A 22,532-nucleotide genomic window follows, 5' to 3' on the forward strand; every position below is an offset into this window, starting at 1 on the left:
AAGAGCCGTTGCAGGCCTACACCTGCTCACGATGGGTCTCTTGGCTGCTGGCAGTGGAGTGCCCTGCGCGTCCAGAAGGACGGTCCAGCAGAACATTCTGCTGACAGCAGGAGCGTCCCTGCTGGAGCTATCCCAACTCCATGCTGTCCACTGCAGAGTAACGTCACACTGTCCTCTCACTGACAAATGTCTCAAATGTTAGCCTCTCTTTCCTTACCACATGGTATCTTCATAGCTGCCTTCATACCTGTTTTGGGTCTTACCAACTCCACCATCATCTGAAGGTCACAGTAACCTTTTTCTACAGGCATCCTCAGACCATGATATACGTGGCATTATGGTCCTCAAGAGATTTAAGTCATCACCTACTGTTTCTGCATTTTTAAGTTTTTGGTAATTGAGATATGGGCTCTGGATTCGGGCTGCCTGGGTCCCAACCCTGGCCGACACTGGAACTTTCTAGTTGTGCGACTTTGCACAACTCTTTGACCTCTTAGTACTTCAGTTTCTCAACTGTAAAATAGGGATAGTAATAGTACCTACTTTATAAATGGTTAAATAAAATCTATAAGGGGTTAGATATGTGTATAAAGCACTTAGACCTATCGATGGCACATGTCATTATAATCTCCTGTTTTGTTTATTTATCCCCTTTAAACTAGAAACTCCAGGAGTGCAGGGAATGTGTGTGTGTGCACACATGTGTATATTTATAATCTCTTGTACCATCTTATTCCCAGAGCACAGCATAATAACAGTTCTAGTGCACAGTAGATGCTCAGTGGATTTTGGATGGATTGACTGATGAATGATAGGTAGCCTATTCTAACATTCACGTTTATATTATAATATAAATGCTATCTATATTTTTACAGGTGTATCCAAAATAAGAGAAAGGGAACAAGGGTTTTTTACCTTGGTCAATAAGTCACGTAGGGGTTAGAATTTGATTATCTTTGAACATGTCTCTTTCTCTATAAGCTCATCTATATGTGTTCCTTTTTTTGCATTTTAACTTTCATGCTGTTTCATTTTATTAATTTTTTCCTTTTCAGTAGATTACTCTTATTTTTAAAAATTATGTGTATAGGTTAGATTAAGGGAAAAAATGAAGAGTTTTTTTAATGTGTGTATAGACTGTAAAGATAATAATATTGAGCCTTTTGAGATTGTGTAGAATATACACTGGGGAAATAAAAATTCCTGGGGACACTGACCCAAGTTCTTCTTTGTTCACTGGAGGATTTTGTGAGTAGTTTTCTTTATTTTAAGGTCAAATGCCCTTCTCGAGACTGTTTTTCTTAGCTTCTGATCTCTCCTTCTTGAGACTATTTTTTCTTAGCCTTCATCATATACTCCCATTACTGTTGTCTGCCTTCCTCCCTCCCTCCCTCCCTTCCTTTCTTCTTCTCTGTTAGATCCTCTTATTTCTCATGCCACCTCAGTGCTAGCCCCTCTACACTACTGCCTGGGCCAGTCAACCACCTTGCTGTAAAGTCTCACTTCCCCAGGCCTCCCCAGTCTGTCCACCAAGTCCACCTGATGCCATTTTTTCCAGAGGGGATACAATGTAGGGTAATAAAGAGAACATCGAATGGGGCATCAAAAGGCCTGGATTCATTTTTCCTTTCTAATCCCTTTTCTTTCTTTTTTTTTTTTCTAGTTGTTTTGAAAGTTTTATTCCTTTTTCACTGGTTTTCAACAATTTTATAAAATCGTGACTTGCTGTAGTTTTTGTCGTCTTCTGTCTGAGGTTCATTGAGCTTCTTGGATCTGTGGGGTTTATAGTTTTCATCAAATTTGGAAAAATATTTAACCATTATATCTTATATTTTCTCTGCCCCCCCCCCCAGATCTTTGGGAAGTGCAGCCATGTGTGTATTAATATGTAATATATTAGGCTGCTTGGTGCCATGCCACAGTTTGCTGACTCTGTCTTAGTTTCTTCATCCTTTGTTTTCTTTGAGTTTTATTTTAGATAGTTTCTATTGCTGTGTCTTCATTTCTATTCTTGTTTTTCCATTTCTATCCTTGTGATATTCATGTTTTCCTTTGTGTTTTTGAACATGGGATCCTATTTGTAATAGCTGTTTTAGCCTTCTTGTCTGACGATTCTACTGTCTGTGTCATTTCTGGGTCTGTTTCTCTTAATGGATTTTACTCTTTACATATTTTCCCACTTCTTTCCATGCCACATAATTTTTTATTGGATATTGGACAAGTGATTTTTCTTTTTACATTGTTGAACTTTGAGAATTTTTATTATGTCAGGAAGATCTACAGAGATTGTGTGCTCACGTGCTCTTCCTTCCTTTCTCTCTCCTTCTCTCTCCCTGCTCCCCCCTCTTCCCCCCCTCTTCCTCTCTCTCTCCCTCTCTCTCCTTCTCTCTCCCTGCTCTCCCCTTTTCTCCCCCCAGCCCTTCCCCCCCTCTTCCTCTCTCTCTCCCCCCTCTCTCTCTTACCTCCTCCTTTATCTCTTTTCTCTCCTCTTTGTGCAGCTTCTTCCTCTCTAGTATTTTGCTTCCTTGGTCTAGCTTCCTTAGTCTTCTAAAACTGCACATTCTGTCTCCTCAATTCAACAAACTGCCAGGCTCTGGTTAAGTCCTTTCTTCCCTCTTTACGGCCTGGTAACTCTGCCCCTGGGGCGTTCATAGGGCTTACCTTATTTGTTTTCTATCTCTGGTGTCTGAAAACTATTGGTTCATATATTTTTTATGGTTTTCTAATTTAAGGCAGGACCTCAAGCCATTTAATGCCAAACTATTTTACTTTTATTTCTCTACAGTGCAAAAGCATTGTCTTCATTGTCACTAGTGCGTCATCAAAATAGCATGACTATCCAAATTAGCGGTGTGGTTGCTAATAGCTATGCTATTTTGCTTTTTCCTGAATGTCTCAGGAATATTCTTTTAACTAATTTTTCCCGGTCTAGGATTCTGTGTAGGGCATAATTATTATGTGGCTCAAATAAATCTCTCTTCTGATCCAGAATACTCATGCTTTTCATGACACGGACACCCTGCAGAGACCCAAGCCAGCAGAGCTCGAGAATATTCCATCCTTTGTGTTTGTCTGTTTCCTTTATTTCCTGTTACTAGAAGGTAGATCTAAATTTTGATTCTATTGAAGTTTAATGTTTTTAGTAAGAATATTTCACAGATGATGTTATATTCATATTCCCTTACATTCCCAGACCACTAAGAGCTGGCTTCCTAATGTTACTGATGGTGAGATTGACTCCTGGATGAGGGTTGTGACCCTCTGATCCTCCATTATGAGTTCAGTTTCTTATGTGACCATAAAATAGTCTGATGTAACTCTGATGCCACCTGCATGTTCATTAAGCTGTCAATCCATATTTTTGTTTTAGAATCAATGGATCACCTTTATATCAATCAATTATTTTATTAGGGGATTCCCAAATCATTTTCTGTTATATGTTCTGTAATATATTCTTAGCTGGTATTTGTCCTTACACTAGACACTTTCCTTTTTTGGTAATGCTGAAATATATAGTTCCTCCTGGAAAGACAGAGTAAATGCATAATTCTTTCTGTTTATTTCCTGCATTTCCAAGAAGATTTTGATTTAATAGCCACCTCAAAAGGTGACAGATGAGTTTTTTTCTAACTTTCTGTCTTCATTGATTTTTTCGTATTTCCCAGTAAACATAATCAACTGTAACAATTTATTCTTTTTGATGCCCTAATCATCAGCTTTGGTCAGAGGGAGCTCGGAGACCTTGATGCCAGATTTTCAAGTATCATAAACTAGCTGTGTCTCTTTGATAGCCCCTTTAAATGTTGTTATGGTTCTTTTTTAAACCCTAGAAGTAGGCTGAGTAATAAGGATTCCTTTCAGCTCAGCTCTAGAATTAAGACCGCAGTCTCCTCTCCTGAATCCTGCCCTGCTTCTCTCCAGCTGCAGGAGAAACCCCCAGGCTGCCCGTCACCCAGGCCCTGCACAGCGGCTTCCTTTCTTTCTCCCTGATTCATCAACAGAAATCCCCCACGGTCCAGCCACACTCGTCTCCTGTTTGCTACATGACGGCAGCTCATTTCATATTCCCAGCCTTTGCCTGTACCTTTTCCCTTGCCCGGCATAGCTTGCCTCTACCTCTCCATGAAGCACTCCCACCAACCTCCAGAGCCCAGCGCAGGCGCCCCCACCTTTTTAAATTCCCATCCTCTGCATTGTCTTTGGCACTTATTTCCATCTCGGAAGATCACACCTTTCCGGTTCTTAGAGAAGTTATCCCAACTGTGTTATCATCACCCCCAGAAAGAAGAGAGCATGCTTTGTCCCCAAAACATTGCTTAGCACCAAAGAACTATTGATACAACAGCCGCCAATGTTGTTACACTTCTGTATCTTTCCTAACTTTCTATTTTGCTGAGTAAGAACCTTAAGGTGATTTTGAAGTCTGTGTGTGTTTGTGGGTGTGGATGTGTGCGGAGATATTTCTTACAAGTGCTAATGCTCACCTATTCTTTGATCTAGTTTCACTCTCTGGGTTCCATTGCGTATCAATAACTAAGCCATAGAGTTATATTGGTTTGAAATATATAAGTCAACCAATATTTCTTTATTACCTAATGTAAGCTAGGGAAAGAAAAATGGCCCCTGGGATCACACAGGCTAATTAAGCACAAAGTTGTAAATTTCTTTCCCTCCATCCTGCTATTATGTTTTATTTTGTTTTGTTTTGAATATGAAACAATAAAACTCATAAACCCCACCCAATAAAACTCATAAAAAACCAACTGTTCTTGTAAGATGCATTAGGAAAAATTTTATTCAACCACAAACGATCCTCTATCTAAAATGTTTAAAAATATATTATTGGTAATTTATATCACATACATTTTTCTTGTTTTTAATTGACAAATTTTATAATCACTTAGGTGAATTCTAAAGGGATATGGTTTTTCTGATTCTTCAAAATTTGACTTCGTATCTTTTTGTTTAAGCCTTTTTTAAAATTTTATCTAACTCTTCGGCCTGACAAATAGAGCCTCAGAATATGTTTCCTCGTTTGTTATATAAGTATGTTTGTCTTTTCTGAACAGTGGAACTTTTGGAAATTATCCTCCTTCGCTTGAAGTGGGTCATCAAGTGATTAGGACATCAAATTGGATTAATTTGTTGCATTTTCTTACTAGAAAAGAGGGATATTCAAAATGTATGAGTTCCATGTATGTCAATGTATTTTTATAAAAGGACCTGCATGATCTGAATTCTGTCTCTCTCAGTCCTCCACCTGATCACAAAGACTCACATGTACACACGCGTGCAGACACGTGCTCTCTCTCACACACACACACACACACACATGCGCGCTCACTCTACCCCTTCACCCCAGACATGAAGACGCACTTCCTGTCCCCCACGTCTCTGCTGTTTCATGTTCCTGCTTCTTCATCTTCCTGAAGTGTTTTTTTTCTGATCTTTGTTCACCCTACAAATTGCTATTTATCATCTTCTAGGACTTGGTCCGGCTAGGAACTCTTCTTTCTCTGTACTCTTTTCTGCCTCCCACCCCATCCAATTAACTGTTTATTGCTGCGTGTCTCGACTGTACGATGTGCGACGTCCATCGTAGCAGCGCCTGTGGAGTGTCATCGTCTTTATTTGTGAGCTTTCTTGCTTCTTCTTTCCAACGTCTAGGATTGTTGGGGGGCAGGAAGCTTATCTTATCTGGCTTTGTATTTCTATAGTTAGCCTAGTGTTGGTCACAGAGAATATATTTACTCAATGAATATCGATCTATTTAATCCATTAAGTTCCCTGCTTTTTCCCCAGACAGCTTCTGAATCTCTACACACCAGTTCTCATCTGGTGTTCAGTGAGAGTTTTGCCAATGATACTGCTGTATCTTCAAAACATATAACCCACGTGAAAACCACTGCAACAGAATATCTATATACTTACAAATGGTATTCTCAAAGGCTTCCAAAAGAGTGCCTGTTTGTACAATGGTTGGCCATAAATTCATTGTGAGGTGTAACATACATGTATATAACCACCAGCCAGTTGTTCTTCCCAGTCAATATCACCCCACCACCACCACCAGCAAAAGTAGCCAGTAATCTGACTTTTCTCACCACAGATTAACTTCGCCCAATCTTGAGCATCACATAATGGAATCAAACAGCATAGAATCCTTTTTGACTGGCTGCGTCCAGTGTTACGTCTGTGATATTGATGTTCATCCAGGTGAATTCTTGTGGGCACCACCAGCTTATTCTTTCTCATTCAGTAGGATCTCTTTGTATGAAGATGTCACAATTTTATTTTTCCATTCTCTTGTTGATGGAAATTTGGATTATTTTCAGTTTGGGGCTTGGACATAGGTTCCGTCTGAGGACCAAACACCAGAACGTGGCAACAGACCTGCCTTTGTTCTTTCTACTCTTTCCTCTGACAGGTGATGAATCGAGCTTAACATAGGACGTACTTAACTTTGCCCATTCAGTTAAGGAAGGTGTATTGAGTGCCTCTTATGTGTTAGGTCCCATATAATTGTTTCTACTGAGCTTGTAGATCAGTGGGGAAGTCAGACCCTAAACAAGCAATTACATTATGTTAAATGGTATAACAAAGAAATAAAAGAAGTTCTAGGAAGACCTGATCTGGTTATGGAGGTTAGGTGAAATCATCTTGTGAAAAGGTCATTCCAGGTAAGATTTGAAAGGCAAAGAAAAGTACTCTAGGAAAGAAGGACAAGGGCAGAGCATTGTAGCTAAATGCACGGTCCTGAGATGGTAGTGAAGACTTGAAAGACATCTGAATTGTGGAGAGGTAAGGGGAGAACTGCAGTAGATGTGGCTGGAGGGGTGGACAGAAGCCATATCTCAAAGGGCATTAAAGAATGTGTCGGGACCCACCCCTCCATGGGGAGCCACCAGTCTGACTTCTATCGCCAGAGATTTCTTTTGCCTGTTTTTGAACCACAGTCATAAGGAACTCACAGTTTTTGCGTCTGCCCACTCCAGTCGGCATGAGCCCTGTGAGATGTGCCGAGTTGTCACATTGCAGTGCTTCATCTTCTCCATTACTCTGTGGGACTCCATCATGAGAATATACCACAGTTCATGTGCCCACTCTGTTGATGGCCATGAGAACGGCTTTCTTGTGGCTGTTATAAATAAAAACGTTACTATTTATGTTCATGTCTTTTGATGGGCACGAGCTCCCCTTTCTTTGGGAGACAGAACTTTGTAAGAGAAGCTCGCTTGGCTTGCAGAGTGGAGGATGGTTTGGAGGAGAGCAGAAGTGTTTATGCCACAGACACCAACTCCTGGATGCGTAGCCTTTTGCAAGCTGTCTCAGTAAAGACAGATCCACTTAGTTAAGGAGCAGACACACTCAGAACTTTTTAAACACCACACAGATCTAAACATAGATTAAAAACTGGAAAGCAGATTTCCTTTTGGCTTCCATTGTCTCTGTCATTGTTGTTCTTATTGCTATTGTTTACAGCTAATGACAATTTACAGCTGATACTAACTGGAAAGACAAGATGGCCTGAGAGGTTTTACTGAATTGTTGTTGAATATGCCCCAATAAACAGAGCTGTTATTGTCATCATCAAACATTCGTGAAGTCCCCGCACCCCCCTCCCCCATTTCACAATGGCTGGCATCTGTGTGCGTCATGGTGATAGAGGAATGTGTCTGAAGTGATGGATAGATTTCTCTGACCATTTTTCTTTCCAATTCTTCCTGAAGCAGTTTCCCAGAAACTTATTGCAGCATCTCTGAACCATCCCTGCTCAGGAGCTAAAACAGAACACATACAGAGTTTGCATTCTCCAAACTAAAGCTGGTTTTGTTTGCCTGAATTGTAAATTTATTTATACGTGGTAAAACTTTAAAATTAGCACCTTTCTTTATGTGTGTGATAGATTGTCACTATAGAAAGTAACACAATCAAACTAAATTAGGAATATTTTTGTCGAAATATCTAAAATAAAACCTTTAACCACAATAAACGTTCAGCCCTTAGAACTGTGGGGATTAAGATCTAGTAGTGGAGTGGTCGACTTCACCTTAGAGGCTGTGGTCGACTTCACCTTACCAAATCAGGCTTTTACCCACTACAGCACAGTTATATTCTAAATCTGTCTTTTCACCCAAGTCTGAATGTGCTATGTATGTGCATTAATTCATGTAATAACTACTGATTGTGTACCTGCAGCAGGCCAGATACCTTGCTAGATGTTAGAGAAATGAAGGTACAGTTCATGATCAAAACGAAATTTATAGTCTAGTGGAGAAGACAGCCAAGTGAGCCAGTGATTACCACGTCCCATTTAGAAACTGGGCCAAAATTACTTAGCCAGTGTGTCTGCCGCACACTTCCCCCCTGCAAGCCGAGTGAGCTTCTTTTAGAAACTTCTGTCTCCCACAGAAAGGGGTGCTCATGCTCACCAAAAGACATGAGCATAACTATTCCTAACGATTATATTTATAACAGTCAGAAGAAAAGCAATTCTCACGTTCATCAACATAAATTGTGGTATATTCTTATAGTGGAATACTGCAGAGTAAAGAAAAAGAAGAACTTCTGCGTGTGACAATGGGCAAAGAAGGCAGGGCATTTAAATCAGAGCAGGTGACCCTGGAGCTGACTCTTAAGGAACAAGAGGCATGAGCCAGGAAGAGCACTCTGGCACAGAGGCAAGAGTGAGCCTGGTGCAGACAAGAAACCACTAGCAATTTAGTGTGGTTGGGCATGGGGTGGGCATGCTCAGTGGAGCTGGACGGAAGGTTAGAGAGGCAGACCTGGTGTGTAGAAAAGGGCATGGACCAAGAAGAGACCTGATTCTCACCCTCCTCCGACCAGCACTTGTCTAGTGTCACTGGCCTTGTAGTCTTCACAGTAAAACTAGAGAACTGGCCAGAGTCGTCCCCAAAGCATATTCTGGAAACATTATTCCAGCAGATGTGAAAAAACGGGCTATGAAAATTGTTTTCTTTACTTCAATAGTTAGGGAAAGACTGAACATTACATTGGCTTTTTAAGAGTTACAGTGACTCTTTAAATTTTACTTTTCTTTAACTCAACATTTTTCAGATTATATGAACTCAGAGTGAATTTTCTATATCATAGTGCAGAGCTCCATTTTAGCAAACAATTGACTACATCTCAAATGTCCAATAATCTTTATTCACTCACTTATTAAATTTTTTAAAGTGCAGAGCCAAACAATTGATTCGTATACACCCACTTTTTACTTTAGATTACTAGTCTATCCTGTAATAAACTTTAATTATTGATTTTTCATAGCAGTGGCTTTTTTTTTTAATTTTATCAACTTGTCCTGGGATTTTTTTTTTTTCCTTTACTTATTTTTCATGTCATGCTCAGACTTTATTACCTGGTAGTAAGTTGCAAGAAAAGTGAATTGAATTGTTTTTCAACAAATATCAATCATTTGTGATTTGTTTAATAGGAATCCTGAATAAAACAAGGGTTTTGCCTATCACGAAACTGTTATATTCAACATTGGCAAACCCCAAAATTAATAAGTCAATAAATTATTCTTTTATCTATTTGAACTCTTTAGCTGTTGCTAAAGAGTTCAAATAGATAAAAACAAGATTGACCTTATTAGAAATTCATTATTTTCAACATTTATTTGTCAAAGCCACTGATTGGGAAATTGTCATAAATTCTTTAAAAATGGGAACTTTTTTCCCTGTAAAAATACCCATCATTTGGCAAACTACAGTTTCCTTTTTCTTGAAGAGAATATAGTGACTGATTATCCAGAGTGCTACCTTGACAAGGCAAACGAACCAAATAGCTGGAAAAATTGCCTGTAGTCAGATAGCATCACATAGACTCTGTGTTGAGCACGACCATTAGAATTAAACAATGGCATTCCAATCATTCCCTGCTGGTCCTTCCTGTCCATCCCCAAAACCTTGACTTCCAGTGGACACAGAGAGGTGTTTTCAGTCACCCCTTTCCTTCCAAATGAGTAGTGTCATCAGTACCGACCAAACCTAATCCAGCCAAGGAAATTTCAAAATGCAATGATATCTGTGTTCAACATCTCTCACATATGACATCCAGAGATTTCCTTTTGCCTATGAACATTATCAGTCTTGAGTCTTTCATTAGTAGTATAGTCCCGAAGATCCTGAGACATTATAAACAAGTGAGGAAAGGGAAGAAATGGGAGATGGACAAAAAGAAAGGAAAGCTTACCCCTCTTGAGAAGTTGACAATACATTCAGGAAGAGCAACAACTCCTGAGACGATTTGAGGAACAGTCCACAGTATTCACCCAATGTAAAAGTACCAGCGCACAAATTGAATACGTGAGTCACAAGGGCCAAAAGAGTAAAGGGGCCATCAAATTACCCTCTGTTATTAGAGGACTAAAATGAGTCACAAAAATGGAAGGGGCTGCCCAAACCTACCGCAGAGATGGTCATCAACAGTGTGATTGGGGATAGACCCAGGCCCTTTCTCCCAATAGTCAGATTGCTCTCCCAGTGCCCATCTTCCCTGTACTGTTTGGATTTTAGATGAGCATTGTTGGGATGGCTGAGCTCCTCTCTCCTCTATTAATTGCTGTCCACATGCTGTAGGATATCCTGTGTTCAGAATCAGGATGAGGATTTTAAATTCCTCTTAGCATGGCAGAATCAATTCCTGTCACTCACAAGCAAATAACAGAGGAATAGGATTATGGATCAGGGTGAAGCTGCAGTGCTTTAATCTTAAAATCAATACAGAAAAGGAAGTTGAACTTGTGGGGATTCTATAGAGATTGTAATTTGGCTTCCTATGAGCTTGCCTTATAGAATATAGCTACTCTTTCCTTTTCACCCTGTGATAACTGGGAATGGGGGAGAGGAGAGGAAGGGAAGGGGAGAGAGGATGAGAAACCTCCATGACCAGATCATCTTGAATAAGCACGCAAATGTAACTTGTAATTCAAGCTAATCCTCCATTGTGTTGACAAAAAGCTAAATGCTTTTATCCATTCTTTTTATTAAAATAAAAATAGCCAAAACCCTATAGCTCATAATCTGTGTTAAGCATAATAAAATGCCTTTGATTCCTTCATAGTTTACAATCAGACTGGAAAAGTATTTTTTTGCCGTTTACTTTTATGGCTACCCCTACCACAGCCTATGTAATTTTATATAAATACATATGTAACAAACGAGTTATTGACTAAAAGAGTCCAAGCTGCTAAGCATGTGAGTAATTAATATTTACTCCACTGTAAACCTGCTTCTTTTGAAAGAGGTGTGAACGAATGGTTTAAACAACTCAGTGTTTTCTTAATCAAAGATTCAGAATTTACTGAACATGCCTCTTTGGGGGTGTAATGTTGATTTGCTGCTGGGCACTGTCAGTCTCTAGTTTGAAGAAGGGCTTACTCCCTTTCACTTTGTATGCTTCTTTAATTTCATTGTAAAATATGTCTGAGTGTGTTTGGGCTCTGCTTTCACAGTGGTGTCAACAGTGTGCATTACTGTGATTGCGTGAGAAACAGCTGGGCTACCGGGCCAGAGAACTCCGGCATAGCTCTGAGGCAGGATGATGTAGTGAGAAGAGCAAAGCCGGGTCCTTGCTTTGTTTACTTTTTCCCCCCAAACCTGTTTTGTTGTCTTTAAACTGGAGATGATGATCAGGTCCGCCTGACAGGTAGGGGTATTAGGAAGATGCAATATAGTATGTAACGTGCTTAGTTCTGTACCTTGCCCTTGTAAGAAGTCTATAAATGTTCATGATTATCACGATTATGTGAGCCTCAAGTGAGATGACATCTGCCGTGTATGTGAAAACACTCTACAAGCTGTAAAACACAATACAAATGTTAGTTGTGTCCTTAACAGATTGATGGATTTGAAACTTTTAAAGTAAATCATGGAAGGCTTTTTCTTTGTGCTGCCTGTCCCCGGCTCTTAATCTCAAAGAACCCTGGAGGTGATAAATCAGACTCCAACTGAATATGCATTTTCTTTCATAAAAGGCTATTGTGCTAGCCCAAAGTTCTATGAAATCAAGAAAATCCCTAGCTCATGTCCTTCCAGAGCAAACACTCTCAGGTCTTTGGAAGACCAATGCTATGTATTATACTTAGTGGTTTTTTTAGTCCGTATTTTTAAATGTCACGTCTTTCTGGGAAAGCCCAAGTGCCTTAACTTACTGCATAATTCCAGTTGTCCTTCCTTGTCCTGCACGTTGCCTGAGTACAGAATCTCATGTCTCCCCTCTGGGGTTCCTTTCCAGAGCACAGTTATTGTAGAGAAGACAGCGCAAGACCTGCTGAACCTGATGCGTGACCTGAGCGCGTACTCAGACCAGTTCCTCAGCATGGTGTGCGTGAAGCTGGAGGAGTACAAGGACACCTGTGCCACGGCCTACAGGTGGGGTCTCTGCCAGGCGCTGAGCAAACACAGTCACTTGAGAACCCAACAGTCATTCTGGCTGGTGAAATTGCCTTCAGAGCCTAACTGTACCATTATAGAGAAGGATCTTCCCTGAGTTTGTCAAGGGGCCTGATGAGCACCTGCATCACAGGTGTGATCTCTTAGTCCCCTGTGTGGTCGGACCAACAGAGGGGATGAGAGGGATGAAGGGATGGAGCCACTTAGGAAGGCCTTTGGGTAGCTCAGATGAGGGCCAGCCTTTATTTTCACAACAGTCTAAGATCATCAGATTTGTCTACCTCACAGATTAATTCCAGATCTTGATTAGTTCATCTTGTGGTTGCAAAGATCCTTAGAGTATAACCTATAGTATTTCTTTGTAATTCTTACCAGTATGTTCCGCCTCATGTTTGATCTGTAGCTTTCCTCCTATCACAAAGGGACAGTTACGTCTGTTTTTAACATCGGTGAGAATGAAAAACCATTGTTGTCAACTTGAAAATCATTACTTATACCTCTGATTTCTTTTCTTTGAGTCCAAAAATCTCTCTGGGCTTGTAGAAAAGATCATAGCACTTCTCAAAGAAAGCTAATAATAGTAATAATTTATGGTCTGGTTGACAAGACATAAAACACTTAGGGAAGAAAAGAATGTATAGTAAAATACTAAATTATATGTGATGTACAATTAAGGATAGATAGGTAAAGTACAGTGTATAATTAGGTGCTACTTGCATGATACAGATCATAAGGGCAGAGGGAATAAAACACGAGAGAGAAAGGATAGTTGCGTCAGGAATAATTTAGCAAAAAGTGAGATACAAGGATACATGAAATTTACAGAGACAGAATAAGTTAAGTGCATGGCAGGGATGGAGAGAAGGCACTAAGATAGTTGCCTATATTTGAAGGGGAGGAGGAGGAAGTTTGACTGAGGCAGAGCCCCTAATAGGTAGTAGAAGATAATATTGAACAGGAAGAGTAAGACCAACCAACTAGGGATCTTCGAAATGGAGACTTGGAAATTTTGATATTGAGGGGGTACGTAAGAAATTATTATAAACAAGCCAGGAGCCACGACTAGGGAAGAGGAATACAACACAGATTAAAGCTTAACCTGCCTCATTCTAGCAATAAGTGGTAATTATCCTCAGTCACATGGACCAGTTTAAAGAAAAGAAGACACCTCACTGAGGTGCACTGCTTTTTATGTTCAATAATAATTCAAAAATTATACTATGCATAGGTTACACTGTTATATATCATTAATAATGTTAAAATCAATTGTGTGCTAAATAATTATACTGATAATTCAAATTTAAAAAGTTGAACTTTATGAATGTTTTATGCTAAAATTTAAATTTCTAGGATTTTAATTTATACAAGTAAATGTTATAAAATAAACTACAATACAATAATAAATAAAATAGTTTTAAGCATAGAAATAGATTTCATTTGATAAAATTCAGTGAAGAAATAAAAGAGAAAAAATAATTCAAGAGAAAAAATACAACTGAAACTTTGTATTCTTTGAACATCTCCCCCCACCCACCTCCACCTGCAATTCCCCATTCCTGCAAGAATAGGGGTTATCCCTAGTCTCTACTTCTGTGAGTTTTACCTTTTTTAGATTCCACATGTGAGATCATACAATATTTTCTTTCTGTGTCTGGCCATTAGATACGTTTAAACTAGTGTTTTAATGTGTCAAACTTGATGATATGCCAAAAGTTATATTTTTTGAAACTGTTTAAACTCAAAGTCATGCTAAAACAAATTAAATGTCAAGTAAAAAAGAATGTAGTTTTTTAAAATTATGTTAAGGGGGTACACAAATAATAATTGTAAAAACCACTGCTCTGAGTTAGCTGCCTAAGATTTTAATTTCTGGGCCACCAAGTGTGGTATTTTCAGCTTTACAAAACCAAACTCAAAGCAGTTGTACTAATGTCTCATCTACCAAATGAGAATTGAATAACATTTGAAATATTAAAGTTTTCAAATTAAAAAATTAAGATATTTTAAAATAATTGTATTTTAACATTACATTATAAATTTACTTTTATGTTTAAATCTCACTAAATTTAAAGTTCTTTCTTTCCCTCCTTCCATCCTTTCTCTCTCACTCTTTCTTTCTTTAAGATAAGCATGCCCCTGGCGGCACCTGTGGCTCAGTGAGTAGGGCGCCAGCCCCATATGCCGAGGGTGGCGGGTTCAAACCCAGCCCCGGCCAAACTGCAACCAAAAAATAGCCGGGCATTGTGGCGGGCGCCTGTAGTCCCAGCTGCTCGGGAGGCTGAGGCAGGAGAATCGCGTAAGCCCAAGAGTTAAGAGGTTGCTGTGAGCCGTGTGACGCCACGGCACTCTACCCGAGGGCGGTACAGTAAGACTCTGTCTCTACAAAAAAAAAAAAAAAAAAAAAAAAAAAAAAGATAAGCATGCCCTCTTTCTCTAATACATCTGGTTATGGGCACCCAATAATTTCTCACAAGTAACAATGTTGATCTATATTAATTATAATGGAGATGTTGCATAACTCAACCATGATAAGGCAAAGTTGACTCTAGAATCATAAACCCAAGGGGTGGCCATTTATAAAGTGTTGCTGTTGTTGTCATTTTGAAGGAAAATGTCTAAGTTCCTGTAGCTTGGCACCTTTTTGTCATAGGTGATCGTTTCCTCATCATTTATGATCCTGACTCTCAACACAGCAAGTGATTGGAAGCAACTGCATCTCCAAGGCAGACTGGTCACTGTTGAACAGTTCCCATTTGGAAACTCTCTCTTATTTTTAAATATTATTCTCCTATGCATTGGACATAGTCTTTTTTCTAGAGTCATTTTAAAGCAATTTAATCCTTATATATGAAAGCCCCTCATATGCAGAAATATAGCTTTCAGGGTCCATTTAGTCTTCATTTTTGCCCCTAGTCCAAATATTCTCCATTTCTGGTATGTCCTGGGTCTGCAAACCAGCCCAGTCATCTTTCTCCATTGCCCATTGGCCTGGCAGTGTTCATCTAAAAAAGGAACTGTGCTCAGTGCTCCGGATATGCTCTGGGTATCTCAGCAGAAGCATCTCTGTCCTCATGCTGGGCATAGTGCTGCCTATTACCTTGCGTCATTGCCTTAGGCAGCTATTTACTGAGCCTCTACCAAGACACTGTGAGTGTCTGCAGATGAAGAAGTTGATTCTACCTTCAATGACTTTGTATTCTTGGTAAAAAAATAAAAAAAAAATACAGGACAAGGAAATAGAATGTGTCTCTCCACAGCTTTACTTCATAATGGAAAATATGGTAAGATCAGTAAAGATGCCTAACTACGGGGGGAAGAAATTACTAAGGAGGACAGGAAAGTCTTGCTGAAGGATGTGAAGCAGGCTTTGTGAAGAATGAGGTCGATTGATTCTTCACAAGATGGCTGACTGAAGCCAGCTTTCCAGAGAAGCTCCCTTCCAGAAGGAGAGTTAAAGGACAGAAATTTAGCAAGTAACCTGGTGGATTTGAGCTACACCAAGAGAGAAGGTTGAATAATGCACATCAACCCTGCTGAGGCAAGCTGCGACCCCAAGGATACAAATAAAAGGTACAAAATCCATCACCAAGCGGACGGGAGTCCCCTCCCCCATGAGAACGGCTCGGAGTGCCCCACAAACAAATAAGCAGAGTTCAAAGGTCCTCCCACTACACTCCATGGGAGAGACCCTCTAAAAACTGGACCTACCTCCCCTACTAGGGTGCCACGGCATTCACCTGCCAGGCATAAAACTGTATATATTCTCTACCTGCAATTCTGAGCTCCCAGCACTCCCCTCCATTCTCACTCTGAGGTCTGGAGGCCTGTCTCCCAGGAGTCCAGATTCTTGTGTGATTTGAGGGGTGTGGACAGGGCCTAAACTGCAGCTGCTCAGTGCTGACTCTGGGGCACGGGAGTTGGAGAGGATGGTCTGCTGAGAGGGAACCACACTGGAGTGGTGGTGCCCCGAGGCGCAGAGCACCAACCATCTTTCAGCAACAATAGGGCTCACTCCCGGATATTCTGAAGCCACAACCCCTGTCTCCCTGGGCAACCAGAGGAGGCCGGGCATCTACTCAGGTGGCAACCACCACGGAACAGAACTGGGATGGAAATGCAGGCCCTGTGAGTAAAGGGTTTGCCTGAGGTGGTACCAGCCTAGGTAGAGTGCGGGGACTAGAAACGCACACGCAGAGCTGGGAAGTTCCCAGGGCAGGGCTGACCAAGAGGACCGCTTTACTGAGTCTGAGATGCACCCGGCCCTCAGGGGATCGTCAGCCTATAGACAAAGGAAGACAGGAGGCTAGAACTGACAGGTAACTGAATACAAACCTGCAGGAGCAAAAACAGGGCCTGAGGCGCAGGCTCTGGGAACTCAAAACAACTTCTCTTCTGCAGTGGAATTTAGCAGGGACAGAAACAAATTCCTGCAAAGTTGTTCTGTTCTGTTCTGTCAGTAACATCAATCAGGGGCGGGGCTGGAACTGAGTGAAGACCCCCCAGCCTCCATCAAGCGCCCAAGGTTGTCAGGCCTCACGTCTCCCTGCTAGATAGAGTGAGAGCACAGCAGCCTGGCTGAACAGAAATAGATTTCCTTGTGATTCAGGCAGGTGCAAACCCCTGGAGTATCTATTCACTACAGGCAACTGGGTCAAAGCCCTGCGGGACTATAAGTGACTGGGTGTGACAGAGGTACAAGGTGGGGAGGGAGGCATCAACCTTCCCAGACTGATCTATTTGCTGGGTGGGTATTCCTGACTCCACAGAGCACTGGAGCAAGCCATATCAGAGTAGTCACCAAACCCCTGCGATCCAGTTGCCAGAGACCTTTTAAACTTTCCCACCTGAGACAGGTACTAACTAAGACAATTGATTTAGACCTTTTGAACTGAGCCAATCGCCCGAGGACTATTCAGGTGGTGCCCTGGGTGTGTGGTTGTAGGAAGGTTTGATTTTCCTTTTCCAATTGTTGCCTGTGGGGAGCGGGGTAACTTAATTGCTGGTTATTTCTTCACAGCTGAGACTTCAACCCAGAGTAACTGTTTCACTAGGGTCGAACAGAGACCAGCTGAAAACAAGACAGAACCACTTAGCCCCACCACACCAAACAGGTCCCCAGTGTCTCAGTCCATAGCACTGTATGGGTCCTTGAAAAAGCTCCAGGGGAAAAATCAAACGGTGTAAAACAATCACGGGGTGGATTCACCGGAGAAACTCTGGTAACATTAATAACAAGAATATGGCAGATGGAACTGGCCAAGATGTCAGAAATCGAATTCAGAATTTGGATTGCAAACAAGATTTAAAAATTAGAGGAAAATTTGGAATTAGAAATTGAAACAGCAATTCAAAAGTCGGAATTATAAATTCGAGTAGAAATTCAAAAATTGTCTCAAGAATTTAATGAATTTAAGGACAAAACCACCAAAGATTTTGACTCACTGAAGCAAGAATTTGAAGCCCTCAAAGATCTGAAAAATACAGTAAAATCCCTCAGTAACAGAGTGGAGGAAGCAGAGGAAAGGATTTCTGACATTGAAGACAAAGCCTTTAAACGCTCCCAAACTCTCAAAGAGGAAGAGACATGGAGAGCAAAATGGATCATTCTCTCAGAGAGCTCTGGGATAATTCGAAGAAGGGTAATATCCACCTCATTGGAATCCCTGAAAGTGATGAAGTGGCCTTGCTAGGCACAGAGGCCCTTCTCCATGAAATTATGAAAGAGAATTTTTCAGACATGCCAAGAGATTCTGAAATTCAAATAGCAGATAGTTTCAGAACCCCAGCACAACTCAACCCAAATAAAACATCCCCCAATCACATCATAATTAACGTCACTAAGGTTATTATGAAGGAGAAAAGTCTGAAAGTAGCCAGATGTAAGAAAACCATTACCTACAAAGGGAAAAATATTAGAATGACTGCAGATCTCTTGGCTGAAACTTTACAAGCTGGAAGAGGGTGGTCATCGAATTTTAATCTCCTAAAGCAAAATAACTTTCAACCCCAGATCCTGTATCCAGCTAACCTGAGTTTCGTTTATGATGGAGAAATTAAATACTTTAATGACATTCATATGTTGAAGAAATTTGCCATAACCAAACCAGCTCTTCAGGATATTCTCAGACCTATCCTTCATAATGACCAGCCCAATCCTCTACCACAAAAGTAAGCTCACTCAGAAACTTTTGATCAAACTCCAACTTCCACAGTGGTGAAAGGATTAAAAATGTCCACTGGACTTTCAAAAAACGCAATACCCCAAACTTTACCAGACTTATCAGTCTTCTCCATTAACGTGAATGGCTTAAACTGTCCTCTAAAGAGGCACAGGTTAGCTGACTGGATACAAAAACTCAGGCCAGATATTTGCTGCATACAAGAGTCACATCTTACCTTAAAAGGCAAATATAGACTCAGGGTGAAAGGATGGTCATCCATATTTCAGGCAAATGGTAATCAGAAAACCGCAGGTGTTGCAATTTTATTTGCAGATACAATAGGCTTTAAACCATCAAAAGTAAGGAAGGACAAGAATGGTCACTTCATATTTGTTCAGGGTAATACTCACTATGATGAGATCTCAATTATTAATATCTATGCACCCAAGCAGAATGCACCTCAGTTTATAAGAGAAACTCTAACAGACATGAGCAACTTGATTTCCTCCAGCTCCATAATAGTCGGAGATTTCAACACTCCTTTGCCAGTGTTGGATCGATCCTCCAATAAGAAGTTGAGCAAAGAAATTTTAGATTTAAACCTAACCACCCAACATTTGGATTTAGCAGACATCTATAGAACATTTCATCCCAATAAAACTGAATACACATACTTCTCATCAGCCCAAGGAATATACTCCAAAATCGATCACATCTTAGGTCACAAGTCTAACCTCAGTAAATTTAAAGGAATAGAAATTATTCCTTGCATCTTCTTGGACCACCATGGAATGAAAGTTGAGCTCAGTAACAACAGGAATCTGCATACTCATACAAAAGCATGGAAGTTAAATGACCTTATGCTGGATGATAGCTGGGTCAGAGATGAGATTAAGAAGGAAATTGCCAAATTTTTGGAACAAAATGACAATGAAGACATGAATTATCAGAACCTCTGGGATACCGCAAAGGCAGTCCTAAGAGGGAAATTTATAGCACTGCAAGCCTTCCTCAAGAGAACAGAAAGAGAGGAAGTTAACAACTTAATGGGACATCTCAAGCAACTGGAAAAGGAAGAACATTCCAACCCCAAACCCAGTAGAAGAAAAGAAATAACCAAAATTAGAGCAGAATTAAATGACATTGAAAACAAAAGTATTATACAACAGATCAATAAATCAAAAAGTTGGTTTTTTGAAAAGGTCAATAAAATAGATAAACCTTTGGCTAACCTAACCAGGAAATAAGAGTAAAATCTCTAATCTCATCAATCAGAAACGACAAAGACGAAATAACAACAGACTCCTCAGAAATTCAAAAAATCCTTAATGAATATTACAAGAAACTTTATTCTCAGAAATATGAAAATCTGAAGAAAATTGACCGATACTTGGAAGCACGTCACCTTCCAAGACTTAGCCAGAATCAAGTGGAAATGTTGAACAGGCCCATATCAAGTTCAGAAATAGCATCAACCATACAAAACCTCCCCAAAAAGAAAAGCCCGGGACCAGATGGCTTCACGTCACAATTCTACCAAACCTTTAAAGAGGAATTAGTACCTATATTACTCAACCTGTTCCAAAAGTTAGAAAAAGAAGGAAGACTACCCAACACGTTCTATGAAGCAAACATCACCCTGATCCCCAAACCAGGAAAAGACCCAACAAGAAAAGAAAATTATAGACCGATATCACTAATGAATATAGATGCAAAAATACTCAACAAGATCCTAACAAACAGAATCCAGCAACACATTAAACAAATTATACATCATGACCAAGTCGATTTTATCCTAAGGTCTCAAGTCTGTTTCAATATTTGTAAATCTAAAAGTATAATTCAGCACATAAACAAATTAAAAAACAGAGACCATAAGATTCTCTCAATTGATGCAGAAAAAGCTTTTGATAATATCCAGCATCCCTTCTTGATCAGAACACTTAAGAAAATTGGTATAGAAGGGACATTTCTTAAACTGATAGAGGCCATCTACAGCAAACCCACAGCCAATATCGTATATGGAGTTAAATTGAAAACATTTCCACTCAGATCAGGAACCAGACAAGGCTGCCCATTGTCTCCATGGCTTTTTAACATTGTAATGGAAGTTTTAGCCACCACAATTAGGGAAGAAAAGGCAATCAAGGGTATCCATATAGGGTCAGAAGAGATCAAACTTTCATTCTTCGCAGATGATATGATTGTATATCTGGAAAACACCAGGAATTCTACTACAAAACTCTTAGAAGTGATCAAGGAATACAGCAGCGTCTCAGGTTATAAAATCAACATTTATAAATCGGTAGCTTTTATATATACCAACAATACTCAAGCTGAAAAAACAGTTAAGGACTCTATTCCATTCACAGTAGTGCCAAAGAAGGTGAAATATTTGGGAATTTATCTAACAAAGGACGTGAAAGATCTCTATAAAGAGAACTATGAAACTCTAAGAAAAGAAATAGCTGAAAATGTTAACAAATAGAAAAACATACTATGCTCATGGCTGGGAAGAATCAACATTGTTAAAATGTCCATACTACCCAAAGCAATATACAATTTTAATGCAATCCCTATTAAAACTCCAATGTCATACTTTAAAGATCTTGAAAAAACAATACTTTGTTTTATATGGAACCAGAAAAAACCTCAAATAGCCAAGACATTACTCAGAAATAAAAACAAAGCAGGAGGAATCATGCTACCAGACCTCAGACTATACTACAAATCAATAGTGATCAAAACAGCATGGTACTGGCACAAAACAGAGAGGTAGATGTATGGAACAGAATAGAGAACCAAGAGATGAACCCAGCTACTTACTGTTATTTGATCTTTGACAAGCCAATTAAAAACATTCAGTGGGGAAAAGATTCCCTATCTAACAAATGGTGCTGGGTGAACTGGCTGGCAACCTGTAGAAGACTGAAACTGGACCCACACCTTTCACCATTAACTAAGATAGACTCTCACTGCATTAAAGATTTAAACTTAAGACATGAAACTATAAAAATACTAGAAGAGAGTGCAGGGAAAACCCTGGAAGAAATCAGTCTGGGCGAGTATTTTATGAGGAGGACCCCCTGGGCAATCGAAGCAGCTTCAAAAATACACTACTGGGACCTGATCAAACTGAAAAGCTTCTGCACAGCCAAGAACACAGTAAGTAAAGCAAGCAGACAGCCCTCAGAATGGGAGAAGATATTTGCAGGTTATGTCTCCGATAAAGGTTTAATAACCAGAATCCACAGAGAACTCAAACGTATAAGCAAGTAAAGAACAAGTGATCTCATCGCAAGCTGGGTAAGGGACTTGAAGAGAAACTTCTCTGAAGAAGACAGGCGCACAGCCTACAGACATATGAAAAAATGTTCATCATCCTTAATCATCAGAGAAATGCAAATCAAAACTACTTTGAGATATCATCTAACTCCAGTAAGATTAGCTCATATCACAAAATCCCAAGACCAGAGATGTTGGCGTGGATTTGGAGAAAAGGGAACACTTCCACACTGCTGGTGGTAATGCAAATTAATACATTCCTTTTGGAAAGATGTTTGGAGAACAGTTAGAGATCTAAAAATAGATCTGCCATTCAATCCTATAATTCCTCTACTAGGCATATACCCAGAAGACCAAAAATCACATCATAAAAAAGATATTTATACCAGAATGTTTATTGTAGCCCAATTCATAATTGCTAAGTCATGGAAAAAGCCCAAGTGCCCATCAATCCACGAATGGATTAATAAATTGTGGTATATGTACACCATGGAATATAAGCAGCCTAAAAGAAAGATGGAGACTTTACCTCTTTCATGTTTACATGGATGGAGCTGGAACATATTCTTCTTAATAAAGTATCTCAAGAATGGAAGAAAAAGTATCCAGTGTACTCATCCCTACTATGAAACTAATTTATGGCTTTCACATGAAAGCTATAACCCAG

At 39.9% G+C, this 22,532-nt stretch overlaps 1 protein-coding gene across 1 annotated transcript in view; it reads left to right on the forward strand.

Moving 5' to 3' along the window:
- Positions 1-22,532, forward strand: part of EXOC4 (exocyst complex component 4) — an 849,353-nt gene that overhangs the window by 647,984 nt on the left and 178,837 nt on the right. Inside the window, exon 12 of the mRNA XM_053608803.1 lies at positions 12,262-12,398. Within this exon, the coding sequence (XP_053464778.1) occupies positions 12,262-12,398 (137 nt within the window). The remainder of the gene's footprint in view (positions 1-12,261; positions 12,399-22,532) is intronic.

This window comes from Nycticebus coucang, chromosome 11 (genome assembly GCF_027406575.1).
Source record: "Nycticebus coucang isolate mNycCou1 chromosome 11, mNycCou1.pri, whole genome shotgun sequence".
Taxonomy (NCBI): domain Eukaryota; kingdom Metazoa; phylum Chordata; class Mammalia; order Primates; family Lorisidae; genus Nycticebus; species Nycticebus coucang.